The sequence below is a fragment of the Phasianus colchicus genome, chromosome 1, assembly GCF_987193195.1.
Source record: "Phasianus colchicus chromosome 1, bPhaCol1.hap1.1, whole genome shotgun sequence".
Lineage (NCBI taxonomy): Eukaryota > Metazoa > Chordata > Aves > Galliformes > Phasianidae > Phasianus > Phasianus colchicus.
This window is the reverse complement of record NC_143436.1, coordinates 48,898,242-48,909,983: the sequence shown is the minus strand read 5'-3', so window position 1 is coordinate 48,909,983 and position 11,742 is coordinate 48,898,242. Positions and strand designations below refer to the sequence as shown.

Sequence of the window (11,742 nt, the reverse complement as noted above, 5' to 3'; positions counted from 1 at the left end):
TCCGCTCCGCTCGGCCTCCCCCACCTCCCCACCTCTGGGTCACCGCCGTGGCCCGCGGGCGCCCCCTGGCGGTCGTGCTGCGCGCTGCGGGCGGCGGAGCGCCCGCGGACCCTCCCCCTTCGCCCGGGGTGTGACGGGCCGGGCCAGACGGCAACATGTTGGGCATGATCAAGAACTCCCTGCTGAGCACGGTGGAGACGTGGCCCTACCGGGTGCTGAGCAAGGGGGAGAAGGTAGGCGGCGGGGCGGGCAGGCGGTGGGGCGCAGCTCGGGGCTGCCGGGGCCGCCCGTTGCGCAGCTGGGTGGTGTTCGGCGGCGGCTGAGCGGCCCGGGACGGGGTGCGGGGCAGTGCCTGCCTGCGGGCTCGGAAGGGTGGGAACAGCTGCTTCTTTTTCCCCTTCTCGTCCTTCGCCGTCACAGAAGCACAGAATCACTAAGGTTGGAAAAGACCACTAGGATCGCGGAGTCCAACCACCGGCCCACCCCCACCGTGCCCACTGACCATGTCCTCAGTGCCACATCCACACGGTTCTGGAGCACCTCCAGGGACGGTGACTGCACCACCTCCCTGGGCAGCCAGTGCCGCTGCAGCACCGCTCTTTCTGAGCTTTTTCCTAATATCCAACCTGAAATTCCCCTGGTGCGACTTGAGGCCATCACCTCTCATCCTATCACTGTTACCTGGAAGAAGAGGCTGACCCCCCACCTCACCACAACCTCCTTTCAGGTCGTTATAGGGAGCAATAATGTCTCACCTGCACCTCCTCCAGACTAAAAAATCCCAATTCCCTCAGGAGCAGCTCAGCTACGAGGAGAGGGAGTGTGAAGGTGGGCAGTTTGCTGTGGTGGAGGTGATGGGGAAGCCCTTTGATGAAGCCTCAAAGGAAGCAGCACTGAAGCTCCTCAAGTATGTTGGAGGAAGCAATGACAAAGGTGAGATGCTCGCTGGGCAGCTGTAGTGGCTGTTTAATGGGAGCCCCATTGATAGAGCTGGTGTCACTGCAGCCCATGTGGCCCCCTCACTAGAGGTCTAAGCTGAGCATGGTCCCTCATTGAGAGCAGTCAACTTACCTACAGGATAAGGTGTCCAGCCAGGTCATGCTATGACTCCACTCCTCTCTTTCCTCTCTCAGGATAACATCACAAAGATTGCTTTTTTAAGTATGTTTGCATTACTTTGCTGCTGGGGTAATCATAGAATCACAAGGTTGGAAAGGACTTACAAGATCATCTAGTCCAACCTTCCCATTACCATTACTACCACAAGCTACTAAGCCATTTCTTGTAGCTCCTCATCCAGATGCCTCTTGAACACTGCCAGGGATGGTGATTCCACCACTTCCCTGGGCAGCCATTCCAGTGCCTGACCACTCTCTGAGAGAAAAAGTTCTTCCTTATGTCCAATCTAAACCTCCTCCGGCACAGCTTGTGGCCATTTCCTCCAGTCCTGTTCGTTGCCTGGGAGAAGAGGCCAAACCCCTCATCACCACAACCTCCCTTCAGGAAGATGTAGAGTGCAATGAGGTCTGCAAGGACAGGCACACACGTGCTCGTCACAGCCTGCTGGCTGTATGGTGGTAGCTAATGAAATCCAGGGTAACTGGAGTGCTTCGGTTCTGTGATCACACCTAGAAAGCCTGCCCTTGTAGGCAACTAGATAACTTTTATGACCTTGAGTTTTTATTGTATACTCTGGTGATTTTTATTCATGAAAGAGTAATGAACAGTGAGCTTGCTTTTTAATAGTGCTTTGCAGTGTTTTATAATGGCACTTCCAGGTGATTGCCTCTAATTCTCAGCTTACTAAAGTATGTGCATCGGTAATCATCTGGAACAGGATGATAAGACCACAGAGAAGATCTGAAGCATATACTCTGACTTTCATACCTTTCTCAAGCATGTGGTAGAAGGACTTATACAGTCTGTATGGGAATAGGAGCTGAGTGGGAAAGGAACGGTGTTTACAGTTTCAGAAAGGTGATGATCACCTGTTGCTGTAGAGGAAAAGGTACCTTCCACAACATGGTTAGGAGAAAGGTATGGTATCAGAGCATACAAATAAATGAGAAGGATGTCTTGGTCTTGGCCATTTCAATGCCTAATCCTAAAGGTTGTAGGTTCACAACTGCTGAAAGAAAAAGAGGGAAGAAAAACGTTCTTGAGTGCCATGTACATCTTAGAAACAGACAAGAGGTGTGCTGTTGCTACAGACTAGAGGAGAACATGGACAGTGCTCCTGAAAGCTAGACTGTCTCTGAGTTTTGGGGCATTGGAACTTGTTGGATCTCTGGAAGCATTTGGAAGGGTTTAGGAGAAAGTTTCTGTTGCCCAGTGTTGACTGTAGCCTTACCATTAAGTACAGATGATAATGTTGTAAATACTCATATATTTAAATATTTCAGTTACAAATATGCCACTGCACCAGAACTGTAGGCCTTGTTGTATTAGAGGGGATTTGTCAGAAAAGAGCATCTTGGTGACGTGAGCTGTATAGTGAGAGCCACAAAACCAGGACCATTAATGAAGAGCCATCCAGAGGTCACTGGGGATCCTTAGCTCCCAGGATCCCTGTATAGAAAGCAAAAGAGAGATTTGGTGTAAGGAAGAGCTTAAAAGCTCTTCTGCCTACCCCAAAGGACCCCAGTCTCTCAGCTGGATTGTGCAAAGAGATCACGATGAGGAGCCTTCTAAACCAAAATTAGCTTTTCTGAGCCCTGTTAATGCTTTGAGTTCCCAAGAATCTAGGCTTCTGTAGTAATTTCTCTGCCTCTCTTTCAGGCGCTGGAATGGGCATGACTGCTCCAGTTTCCATCACTGCTTTTCCTGCTGAGGATGGCTCCTTACAGCAGAAAGTGAAGGTCTATCTGCGAATCCCGAACCAATTTCAAGCCAGTCCTCCCTGTCCAAGTGATGAAAGTATTAAGATTGAAGAGAGACAAGGGATGACCATTTATTCCACGTAAGGAACAGATCCTGGGATTTCCAGGATTTCCGAAATGCTGAGGTTTTTAGGGTGCTATGAGGGCTAGTATTGACTTTACTGGTGATTTCTGGGACAAGGGATGCATGTGTTAGGATGTAGAGGGATCCTTCTAGACTGTGAAGGCACATGGTTTATGTCATTTCTTGTCATGATTAATGCTGCACAGATTTGGAATATGGATTTTTTTTTATCATTGAGAAAATAAGTTAGGGTTAGCCCTGAAAGGCTTTTTTGTTTCACTAGAGGAGGTGAAGAACTGGGGAGGGTGAGTATGAAGGGACTGAGTCATTTATAATCTCTGAAAACCTTCGTTTTTCCCATTTTCTGGGATCACGATGATTCTTAGTCATCAAGCATGTCCCTTAATGTGATTCCCACCGGATTATAGGAATCAGCTGAGGCCTAAATTCCAGAGTCTCCATCATGGGTACAGGCAGCCATTGCATTGCTTCAGATCACTTTAAGAACGTCTTTAGCTATTGGCCAGCTTAAGCTGAACTTGAGTTAGCATCACAGTAGCAAGAAGCTCTTTACCATGGGATGTACCCCTGACTCTTTTCTTCAACTTTTTTGGCTGACTGAACTGTCAGACTGCTGGCTCCTCCTGTGCCTGTGACTGCAGCTGGCCTTTGCTGCAGGTGTGGGCTGCTAATGCTGTAACTGGCTATTTTATCTCAAACCTTAACCCTAAGGCAGGGCCACAAGGTGTAGGCTGATGTGGGAACAGTTTCTGTTGGTGGGAGATTAGCATAAAACAGTTGGGTTCCAGGCCATCACTTTTAAATAACATGCTAATATCTCTATGCCCTGACTCCCTTTTTCCTTCGTCCCTCAATCTTGCTTCCAGGAGGTGGTTATTCACACCCCAGTGAACGTTTTTGTTGACAGCATTGGTGAAAGATTGTGGACTGAGCTGGCTTAGAGATAACTTTGTGCTCTGAGAAACTGTTCCTCTGATATGGCACTCATTCAAAGGACAGGCCTGTTCTAGTGACTGATAGATATGGGTCTGTATGGGATTTGTCAACTCTACCCTGGCTGTGTAACCTTTGAGACTATTGATCTGTGGCAGATAAAGTGTGCTGGTTCCCAAAGAATTCTGCCTGCACCAGTGCATCCTGACAGGACCTGGATCGAAATGAGTTCCTAAATACATTATATCTATACATTGTTCTCTTTATTTCCATGCTCTTCCAGGACTGCTTAGCTCTTCTCCACTTTTCATTTCATCACAGGCAGTTTGGTGGCTATGCCAAAGAGGTGGACTATGTGAACTACGCTGCCAAACTGAAGACTGCTCTGGGAAGCGAAGCTGCGTACCGCAAGGATTTCTACTTCTGCAATGGTTACGACCCCCCTATGAAGCCTTACGGGAGACGCAATGAGGTCTGGTTTGTAAAAGAATGAGCATCTGGATCCCAGTGATGCTGCCTTGCACCGACAGGCTCCCCATACTCTGTCTATCTTCTCTTCAAAATGAACTAACAGTTTGGCAGAGGCAGAAAGCCATTATCCTCTTTCACACCCATGCCTTGGTCTTTTATGGACTAACAATTTTAGAAGAAAGAATACTGCACACTCACCTGATGATCCTGCTCCTTCATTGCAGACCAAGTTCTCAATCACAGACTCTCATGATCTCACAGTGTCTTGCTTTTATCTTCCTCATGCTCCCAAAGTTCAATGCTGAGGCAGCTGAAGTAATCAGTTACCAGGACTGGTTCCTGACAGGAGTCATGTCCAAGTGCTGGCAGTCTATTAGTCTTACCTGAGGCAGGCAGGGAAATATGATGAGAGTGCATACAGGTTTTTTTAATCATCTTGAGCTTGCTGCAGCAGTAAGATGCTGCAAGCGTCTGTGCAATTGAAAAAGCAATATAAAGGGACGTGAGGGACATCAGCATTGCTACCAAAACAATGCAGTGAAAATAAGCATTCTTTACGTTTTCTTATAGTGTACAGGGAAGCAACATTTTTGTCATCTGACTGGAAAAAGTTATTTGGAGGAAGATTTCTGTTTGCCACTGTCCCTTCTGTTTGAAATAGGACATTCTAGATTGTGTTGTTGTGTTCTGATCTCAGCTAGCAGCTGGACAGTGTGATGAGTAAGACCCCAACACCATTTCATCACCTTCCTATTACTTGTGTGTAATACTGCTCTGAAACTAGCCTACAAAAGGACCAAAGTTGAAATGCACATGGTATTCTAATTGAATTAGAAAAATGCAGACTGTGAAAAAGCAGGTACCTATTACTTGTCATCTGAGGGTGCATTTGATGAATGATGAGCATCTAGTGGGATGTCTGTAAGTGCAGATCTCTCTTCTTAAATGAAGTAAGTTTCAAAAGGGTTACTCTGAGCAGCTGTCTGTAAAGGAGGAAAGCCTGGTAGTTCTTGAAAACATGGGTTTACATCAGATACTGAGCAGCCTTTCTGAAACTTCAGATGGAATATTAAGGATGGGTCTTGTACTAGGACGCTGTCAATCTTTCCTTGGAAAGCATCAAATCAGCATTTTAGCTGTCAGCTCTGCCGGGGAGGCAGCAGGATGCCTGTAATGGTGGCATGCACTGTGCCACTATGGATACTTGTACAATTCCTTGCTCTGCACCCCTCTGATGCTAAAGTGCCTCAGGGTTCAGGTGCTCTCCAAAAGACATTTTCCTGCTGAAGCTGAACAAAAAATTGTTCAGATGGTGTCCTGGGTTCTGGCCAGTTGAGCTGTGTGACCTGTGCCTTCTTTTTGAGAACAAATCTTATCAGTAATAGGAGAAAACCTGAAGTTCTGATGTTTGCTTTTTTTATTTTCTCTTTTGCTGAGTCATGTAAGAACTTCACTGTGGACCTCATAGGAGAGTTTCAATTCCCTGTATGCAACAGCAGCTGGTCAGGACTTGTAAAAGTAGATGAGTACTTAGTTTTCAAAAAACAAAAGCAAGGGAAAAGCTGTTTGCCATGGTTAATTATTACGGCACAGGAGAAAAGAAATCAAAAGGAAATCAAGGGAAACAAAGGGAGTTCAGGAAGCATGGTAGGTTGTGGAGGACTTTTTTAAGACGCAAAGGCCTTTCTGACTTGTTCTTACCACAAACTGTTTTTATCTGCATGAGTGTGGAATAGAGGGATGTAGTTCTGCCCTGTTTATGCGTTCCTGAATTGATTTTGAAAGTCACGTATAGATTATCTATGGATATAGTCATTTCTGGATACTGAGGATACAAATATATTGCAATGATCATAATCCGGAAATTTCTCAAATTCATCTCAGCAGTGTGGTACAGAGGAAGCTGTTTTGGTTTTGGTTTTTTTTTTTTTTCATAACATGCACACACTTTCTGAACAAAAAGCAAGGACATCTGACTCAATAGCTACCAGTTCTGGAAGCTCTGCCTCTGCAGCTCTGCTGCTGGCCTTTAGCATTGAGCACACAGGGTAGAGTTTCATAAACAGTGTTATTGGTATCAAAAGCTTATGCAAACTAAACTGCCTTTTCTGTACAAGGTAAGATGCCTGTGTTCTGTGTGCGTTCTCTAGGATTTTAACTAAATAAATACAATAATGTGAATTACAGTTTTTGCTGATCGTTGACTTTATGAGCTTAGTGGGAGCTGTTGATTTGAAAGACTTCAAATTGCCAGTTTCGGGTATTAATCACCTTACATCTATAAGAAGTCATAGTGCTTTCTCCAATAAATTGCTATTTTTGGTATCCTGGTGTGGCCTTGCATTATCTGACTGTGTGAGATGGAGCTGATTTTTTGTGGCTTTCAGCCACTGGAAAACTCTTACTGATTTTTTTGTGCTAATTTGGAAACCTGGGGGTCTCACATGAGGAATGCTCTGTGTTCACTTGTGTGTTCCTAGGGCTGGGATTCAGACAGATATTCATGATTGTGATTTTCAACACGCCCTTCTGTCCAGAATCTTAGAATCACAGAATCATAGAATGGCCTGGGTTGACAAAGACCACAATGATCATTTAGCTTCAATCCCCCTGCCATGGGCAGGGTTGCCAACCACCAGACCAGGCTGCTCAGAGCCAAGTCCAGCTGCATCTAGAATCATTTTATGTGCTGTTACACAAAGGTCCATGTATCTTCCAGTGATGGGCAGTAGAGAAAACCTGAGACAGAATACAGGATCAATGCAACTCTGTGCTGATACTTCTAAATACTCCCCCAGTCTCAAGTACGATGTAACTCAGTGATTTTTGCTACTGTGGATGTTTTAGATCTAGATAAACTTTATCCCATGCATGCGTCCATTTAATTTTGTGTAAGCTTACTATACTCATCCTTTGGCAGGGAGTTCCTTGCGTGCAGAAGGGCAAATACTCTTTGGCCAAGGGTTTCCAGCAGGCTGACACTCTGCTCAGTGGGCAGCAGGGTCACCAGCTCTTGCATATGGCTCTGTCACTAGATGAGTGTTTGTTTGGGCAGCCAGATGTTCCACTGCCATCAGAGGCACTCTGACAAACTCATTTTGCTGGGGCCAGCAGCTTAACCAAGTCAGAGGTGCTCTCTGGATTTTTGACCCAAGACCGACATGGATGCAAAAAGACAGAGCAGGGGAAACTGAAAGGCAGCACTGATGCTTGCATGCCTTGGGGAGCTGCCTGGTGGGATCTGAGTGCAGGGGGTGAGCACAGCAAGGGTCATACATCTGCCTGTGCCCCTCTCCTGCAACTCTTGGCTCTCTGCAGCAGCTGGCACTGCCTCCAGGGCAGCTGAGGTTAGGCTGGAGGTTATCTCTGCCTACCAGGTAAGGAGGGGCAGTGCTGCTAATGAGCTGATAGCTGCAATGCTTTTCATCTTCATTGGTGCCTGCACTCATACAGTGATAAATGGGGCTAGCAGTGTGGTGAGCCAGTGCAGTGTGCAGCAGTGTTGTGATGGCAGTGAGGACAGCCACGGGGATGGCCATGTTTCAACAGAACCAAGTTTAAAAGCATCAGCTTCATGCATTTGGGGCAGAAGAGCTCTAAGACAGAGCAGTCTCCATCTGTCCTGAACCTCCAAATCATACGTACTTACATATACACATACATGTATGTGCATGTGTGTTTATGTGTGCTTGTATGTATCTAAGTCATGTGCAGACCCAATGCTTTGATCTATTCGTCAGCTTCTGCTGTCACAGAAGAACTTGTTAGTATAAACACAGCCACAGGGCGACCATTTGCAGACCAAGGTTTTAAGTCTGCTATGATCATAGCTTTGTTAGCTTTGGAAATAAATACTTCTGCAGATATATACCTAGATATATCTAACACTGCATTAAGAAGATGACAGCCCTGATAAAAGAGCTAATTGGTTAAGTTTGTCCCTATAAATCTGGGCAGGTTTACAGTGCTCTAGTCACTTTGAAGGGATGGTTGATTTATGGTGAATGTAGAAGTAACATCATTATTTCACCATTTTCATCAATCACCATGGCAAATGGTGCAGGAGCAGCTATTGTGCTTCTGGTAGCAAATTTTCAGCTTTGCAAGGCTGCCCAAAGGCGATGGGACAAGGGAAAGAGATGGTGGCTCCTCGCTCACTTTGTCCCTCTTTGCTGTAATTACAATGATACCTCTTTTACAGTAAATCTCTGACAGTGACTCTCTTCTGTCACAGCACTTCAGCTAAAAAAGAAATGCATCTCTGTTAACGGGACCTTAAGTGGCTTTGGATGTATAACGCCTCCATAAAACTGCTTGGCAACTTGATTTATTGGCGCAGGATCAGTGACAAAAGTGACTTCTCTGACAGCAGTGGATGAAACACTTCCAGTCTGCTCAGTGCCAATGCCAGCAGCAGGCTGATTTTGTCATCTCATTCATAATCTTTCTGCTTTGCTCTCAGCTGAATCTGTAGCGCAGGACAGATTTTGGGCACGGCAGATGTCGTTCCCCTAGTCTCCTGTGTGAGCTGCTGAAAAAGATGGGTCAGGGCAAATGCCACTTGGTTTCTGAAATGGTGTCTAATTCTACATCCCGACTCCATGCCCAGGTGAGAGTTGGGTGCATGCAGCTCTCCTGGCACTTGTTCCTGCCCACATCCCAGTTCCCATGGGGAGAAACGTGGGTGAATGAGGTAGAAGGAGCCACACACTTCTTAATGAGTACAGCTCTGGGTCTGGCTGATTGGTGGCACTAGATTGTGGGGCAGCCTCAGATGTATCTTTTATGCAACCCAGATGAGAAGATTGGCATCAGGAACCTGAATTTTAGGTGGCGATTTCTCAAAGCTAAAAATGGAAATGAAACATCGCGAAAGACACAGCTGGGATTTAGGTCTTCAGGATCTTTGAGCACTTAGATCCTCCCGTGTGTGGATCAACTCAGAGCCACGCACTGAGCACGGGATTCAAGTCAGTGCCTGTTTATATCCCCTGCTGTGGCCCTTCTACCTTCCAGGACCTGCAGGCTAAGAACCAAGGAAGAAGCCCTTGGTGGGCAGCTGCACTAACCTGCATGTGCCTGGACCTGGAAGCTCGGTGGGTTTGTGCCTGGTCTGTGCCTGAGCACTGGGATCTGTGTGAGGTGTACAGTGGGTGGAGAGCTGTCTGCAACATGTATTTCTGTCATCCCAAGGGAAATTGGAGAAACATTGCCATGGCAACTGTTCTCCTTCGAGTATTTTTCCAGAGCTTTCCAAGCTAGTCCAGATTTTTTTTTTTTTTTTTTTCTTCCAATATCCCAAATGTTGAATTCAAGGTCTTTCCTAACTGGAGACTGAAGAAGCAATTGAAGCATCTTTTTCCATGAGACAAAGAGTTCAGCCACCTTCCCACACTGCTGATGAAGAACAAGAGTAACAGAATTAAATGTTGCGTCTAGTAAGAGAGGAGAGGATTTGAAATCTGACGTGCATCATATTCAGACAAATGAGACAAATGAAACTCTTACCCAAAGCAAAGTACAGAAATAAAAAGCAACGTACAGCTTGACAATTTTGGACATGTTCCTTTTTTTTTCCTGCTGAAAGATCTTGCTAGCTGTTTAATCACTGAGTTTCTCAGTGTTCTTTATGAGTCAGCTCTGCAAGGGAGCATCTTTCCAAATCGTCATGTGCTGTTTCATTGAAATGTCTCCCATGAGCTGTAGTATTATTTAGCCAACGGTGCTCAGGAAGGGATGGGAGCTGGGACTAGTTACTGAAATGGGCAAATACATGGGAAAACACCAGAATGGCCGTGCTCCTGCTGTGTTGCCATTTGCATTGCACAGGACTTCGGTGTACACCTTTGTGGACTTTCCTCTGAGGATACCCTCAGTGCTGCTTCCCAGGAGGGCTGATCCTGAGCTCTGAGATTGCTCTGAGCACTGCTCCTTGCTGTGGGGAGGGGAAAACATAAACCCTGATTTTATGAGATACTGCATCTTGGGAACCCGGCCCAAAACACCCTCCAATAGGGAACCTGCCCCACTCCTTTCAAAATGATGAAGGCCATCCTGTGGATTTAGTGTTTGACATGAATGGGGAAAGAGGGCTTGGAGCCCATATAACTGGAAAAAGCAGTTATGGTTTCAGGCACGTGGAGTGCCACAGGGGCAGTTTTGTTCCTTTCAGATGTATCTATTGGTTTGACCATCCATGCTCCTCTACCTTCAAACCTCACCTTCAGAGCAAGAGATGCCTTGTCCCACCCTCACTCCTCAGATGCCCACTCCAGGTGTTACCACAAGAGGGTTTCCTTGAGGTCTCAGCCCTTGGCCCGGGTGATGCAACAAGCAGGAGGGATGGGGGCTCTCCAGACAGTTCCGATGTGAAGGCAAACACAATTGTTTTCCAAAATCTCACAGTCAACAAGCTGATTTATCATAAATAGCCATTGCTCAGCCTGCTGTTATGACAAACTCTTCTGGAACAAATCCAGCCCCAGAATTATGACATGCTAAAAATGATGTCTATTCCCATGGCTATAGACAGAGAACTGCTACTCAGCAACAAATGTAACACCGAGTGCCATAAAAATAGCCTCTCTGGGATTATTCAGTGTTTGGGAGTTGTCATTTCATAAGGGTAAAAATGGATCCATTTTGTCACAAAATATGCATAATATGTATTCGGTCTTATAAATAGCATTTATAAAATTACATGCATAATTTTATCTTAAATTGGTGCTGAGCAAATAGACAAAACAGTCAACAAGAACTTAGCCCACAAGTTTTGTTCTAGGGAGATATCTTGGTTGCTTGTAGCATCTTAGATAACCGCATCTTAGATAACTTAGATAACACCATTGTCTGAGAAATGCAGATGTCAGAGCAGGCCTTCCTTCTCCCTATTCCTCCTTTCTTTTTGTTAAGACAGTTCTAGGGGAAAAATAATAAGAGTTTGCAAGTGACATGAATGTGATGAAAATCTAGTGGCTGAAACATAGCTCTGGGCCAGAGTTAAGGGCAATGTTTGGTCATGACTTGAACTCCCTCTCACTGGATCAAGTGGTGATGGTGCTCTTCGGCTTTCCCTCTTCTGACTCTGCTTCCTGACCCCAGTTATCCATCACATTTGCCTGTGCAGCAATGATGTGGAGACAAAGCTTCTGTACCAGTGGGTGGAAAGGTGAGGAGAGGAGCAAGCCTGTGTGCTTGGAAGCTCCTGGGCATCTCTTCTTTTCCTTGCATTTGTTGGTTTTGCTGAAAGGGAGCAGATACAAACAGAAAGGATTTCCTGCTGCCCTAATACCTTCTCTTGTCTCTAAAGGTGCCAGATCACATTACATAGCAGACAAACACTGGGGAATGGTAGGAGTTGGGGGTGGGGGAGGA

General features: G+C 45.9%; 1 protein-coding gene across 1 annotated transcript; it reads left to right on the top strand.

Annotated features, from left to right (window-relative positions):
- Positions 1-76: 76 nt before the first annotated feature.
- On the top strand, positions 77-6,693 carry HEBP1 (heme binding protein 1). The gene is made up of 4 exons (XM_031600348.2): positions 77-233; positions 795-933; positions 2,779-2,959; positions 4,219-6,693. The coding sequence occupies exons 1-4, from the start codon at positions 156-158 to the stop codon at positions 4,388-4,390; spliced, it is 570 nt and encodes a 189-aa protein (XP_031456208.2). The 5' UTR covers positions 77-155; the 3' UTR covers positions 4,391-6,693.
- The last annotated feature ends 5,049 nt before the right edge of the window (positions 6,694-11,742 follow it).

Coding starts and splice junctions, on each gene's coding strand:
- HEBP1 (XM_031600348.2), top strand. CDS start 156: ATGTTGGGCATGATCAAGAACTCCCTGCTGAGCACGGTGGAGACGTGG. Junction 934..2,778: donor TGGAGGAAGCAATGACAAAG/GTGAGATGCTCG, acceptor CCTCTCTTTCAG/GCGCTGGAATGGGCATGACT. Junction 2,960..4,218: donor GGGATGACCATTTATTCCAC/GTAAGGAACAGA, acceptor ATTTCATCACAG/GCAGTTTGGTGGCTATGCCA.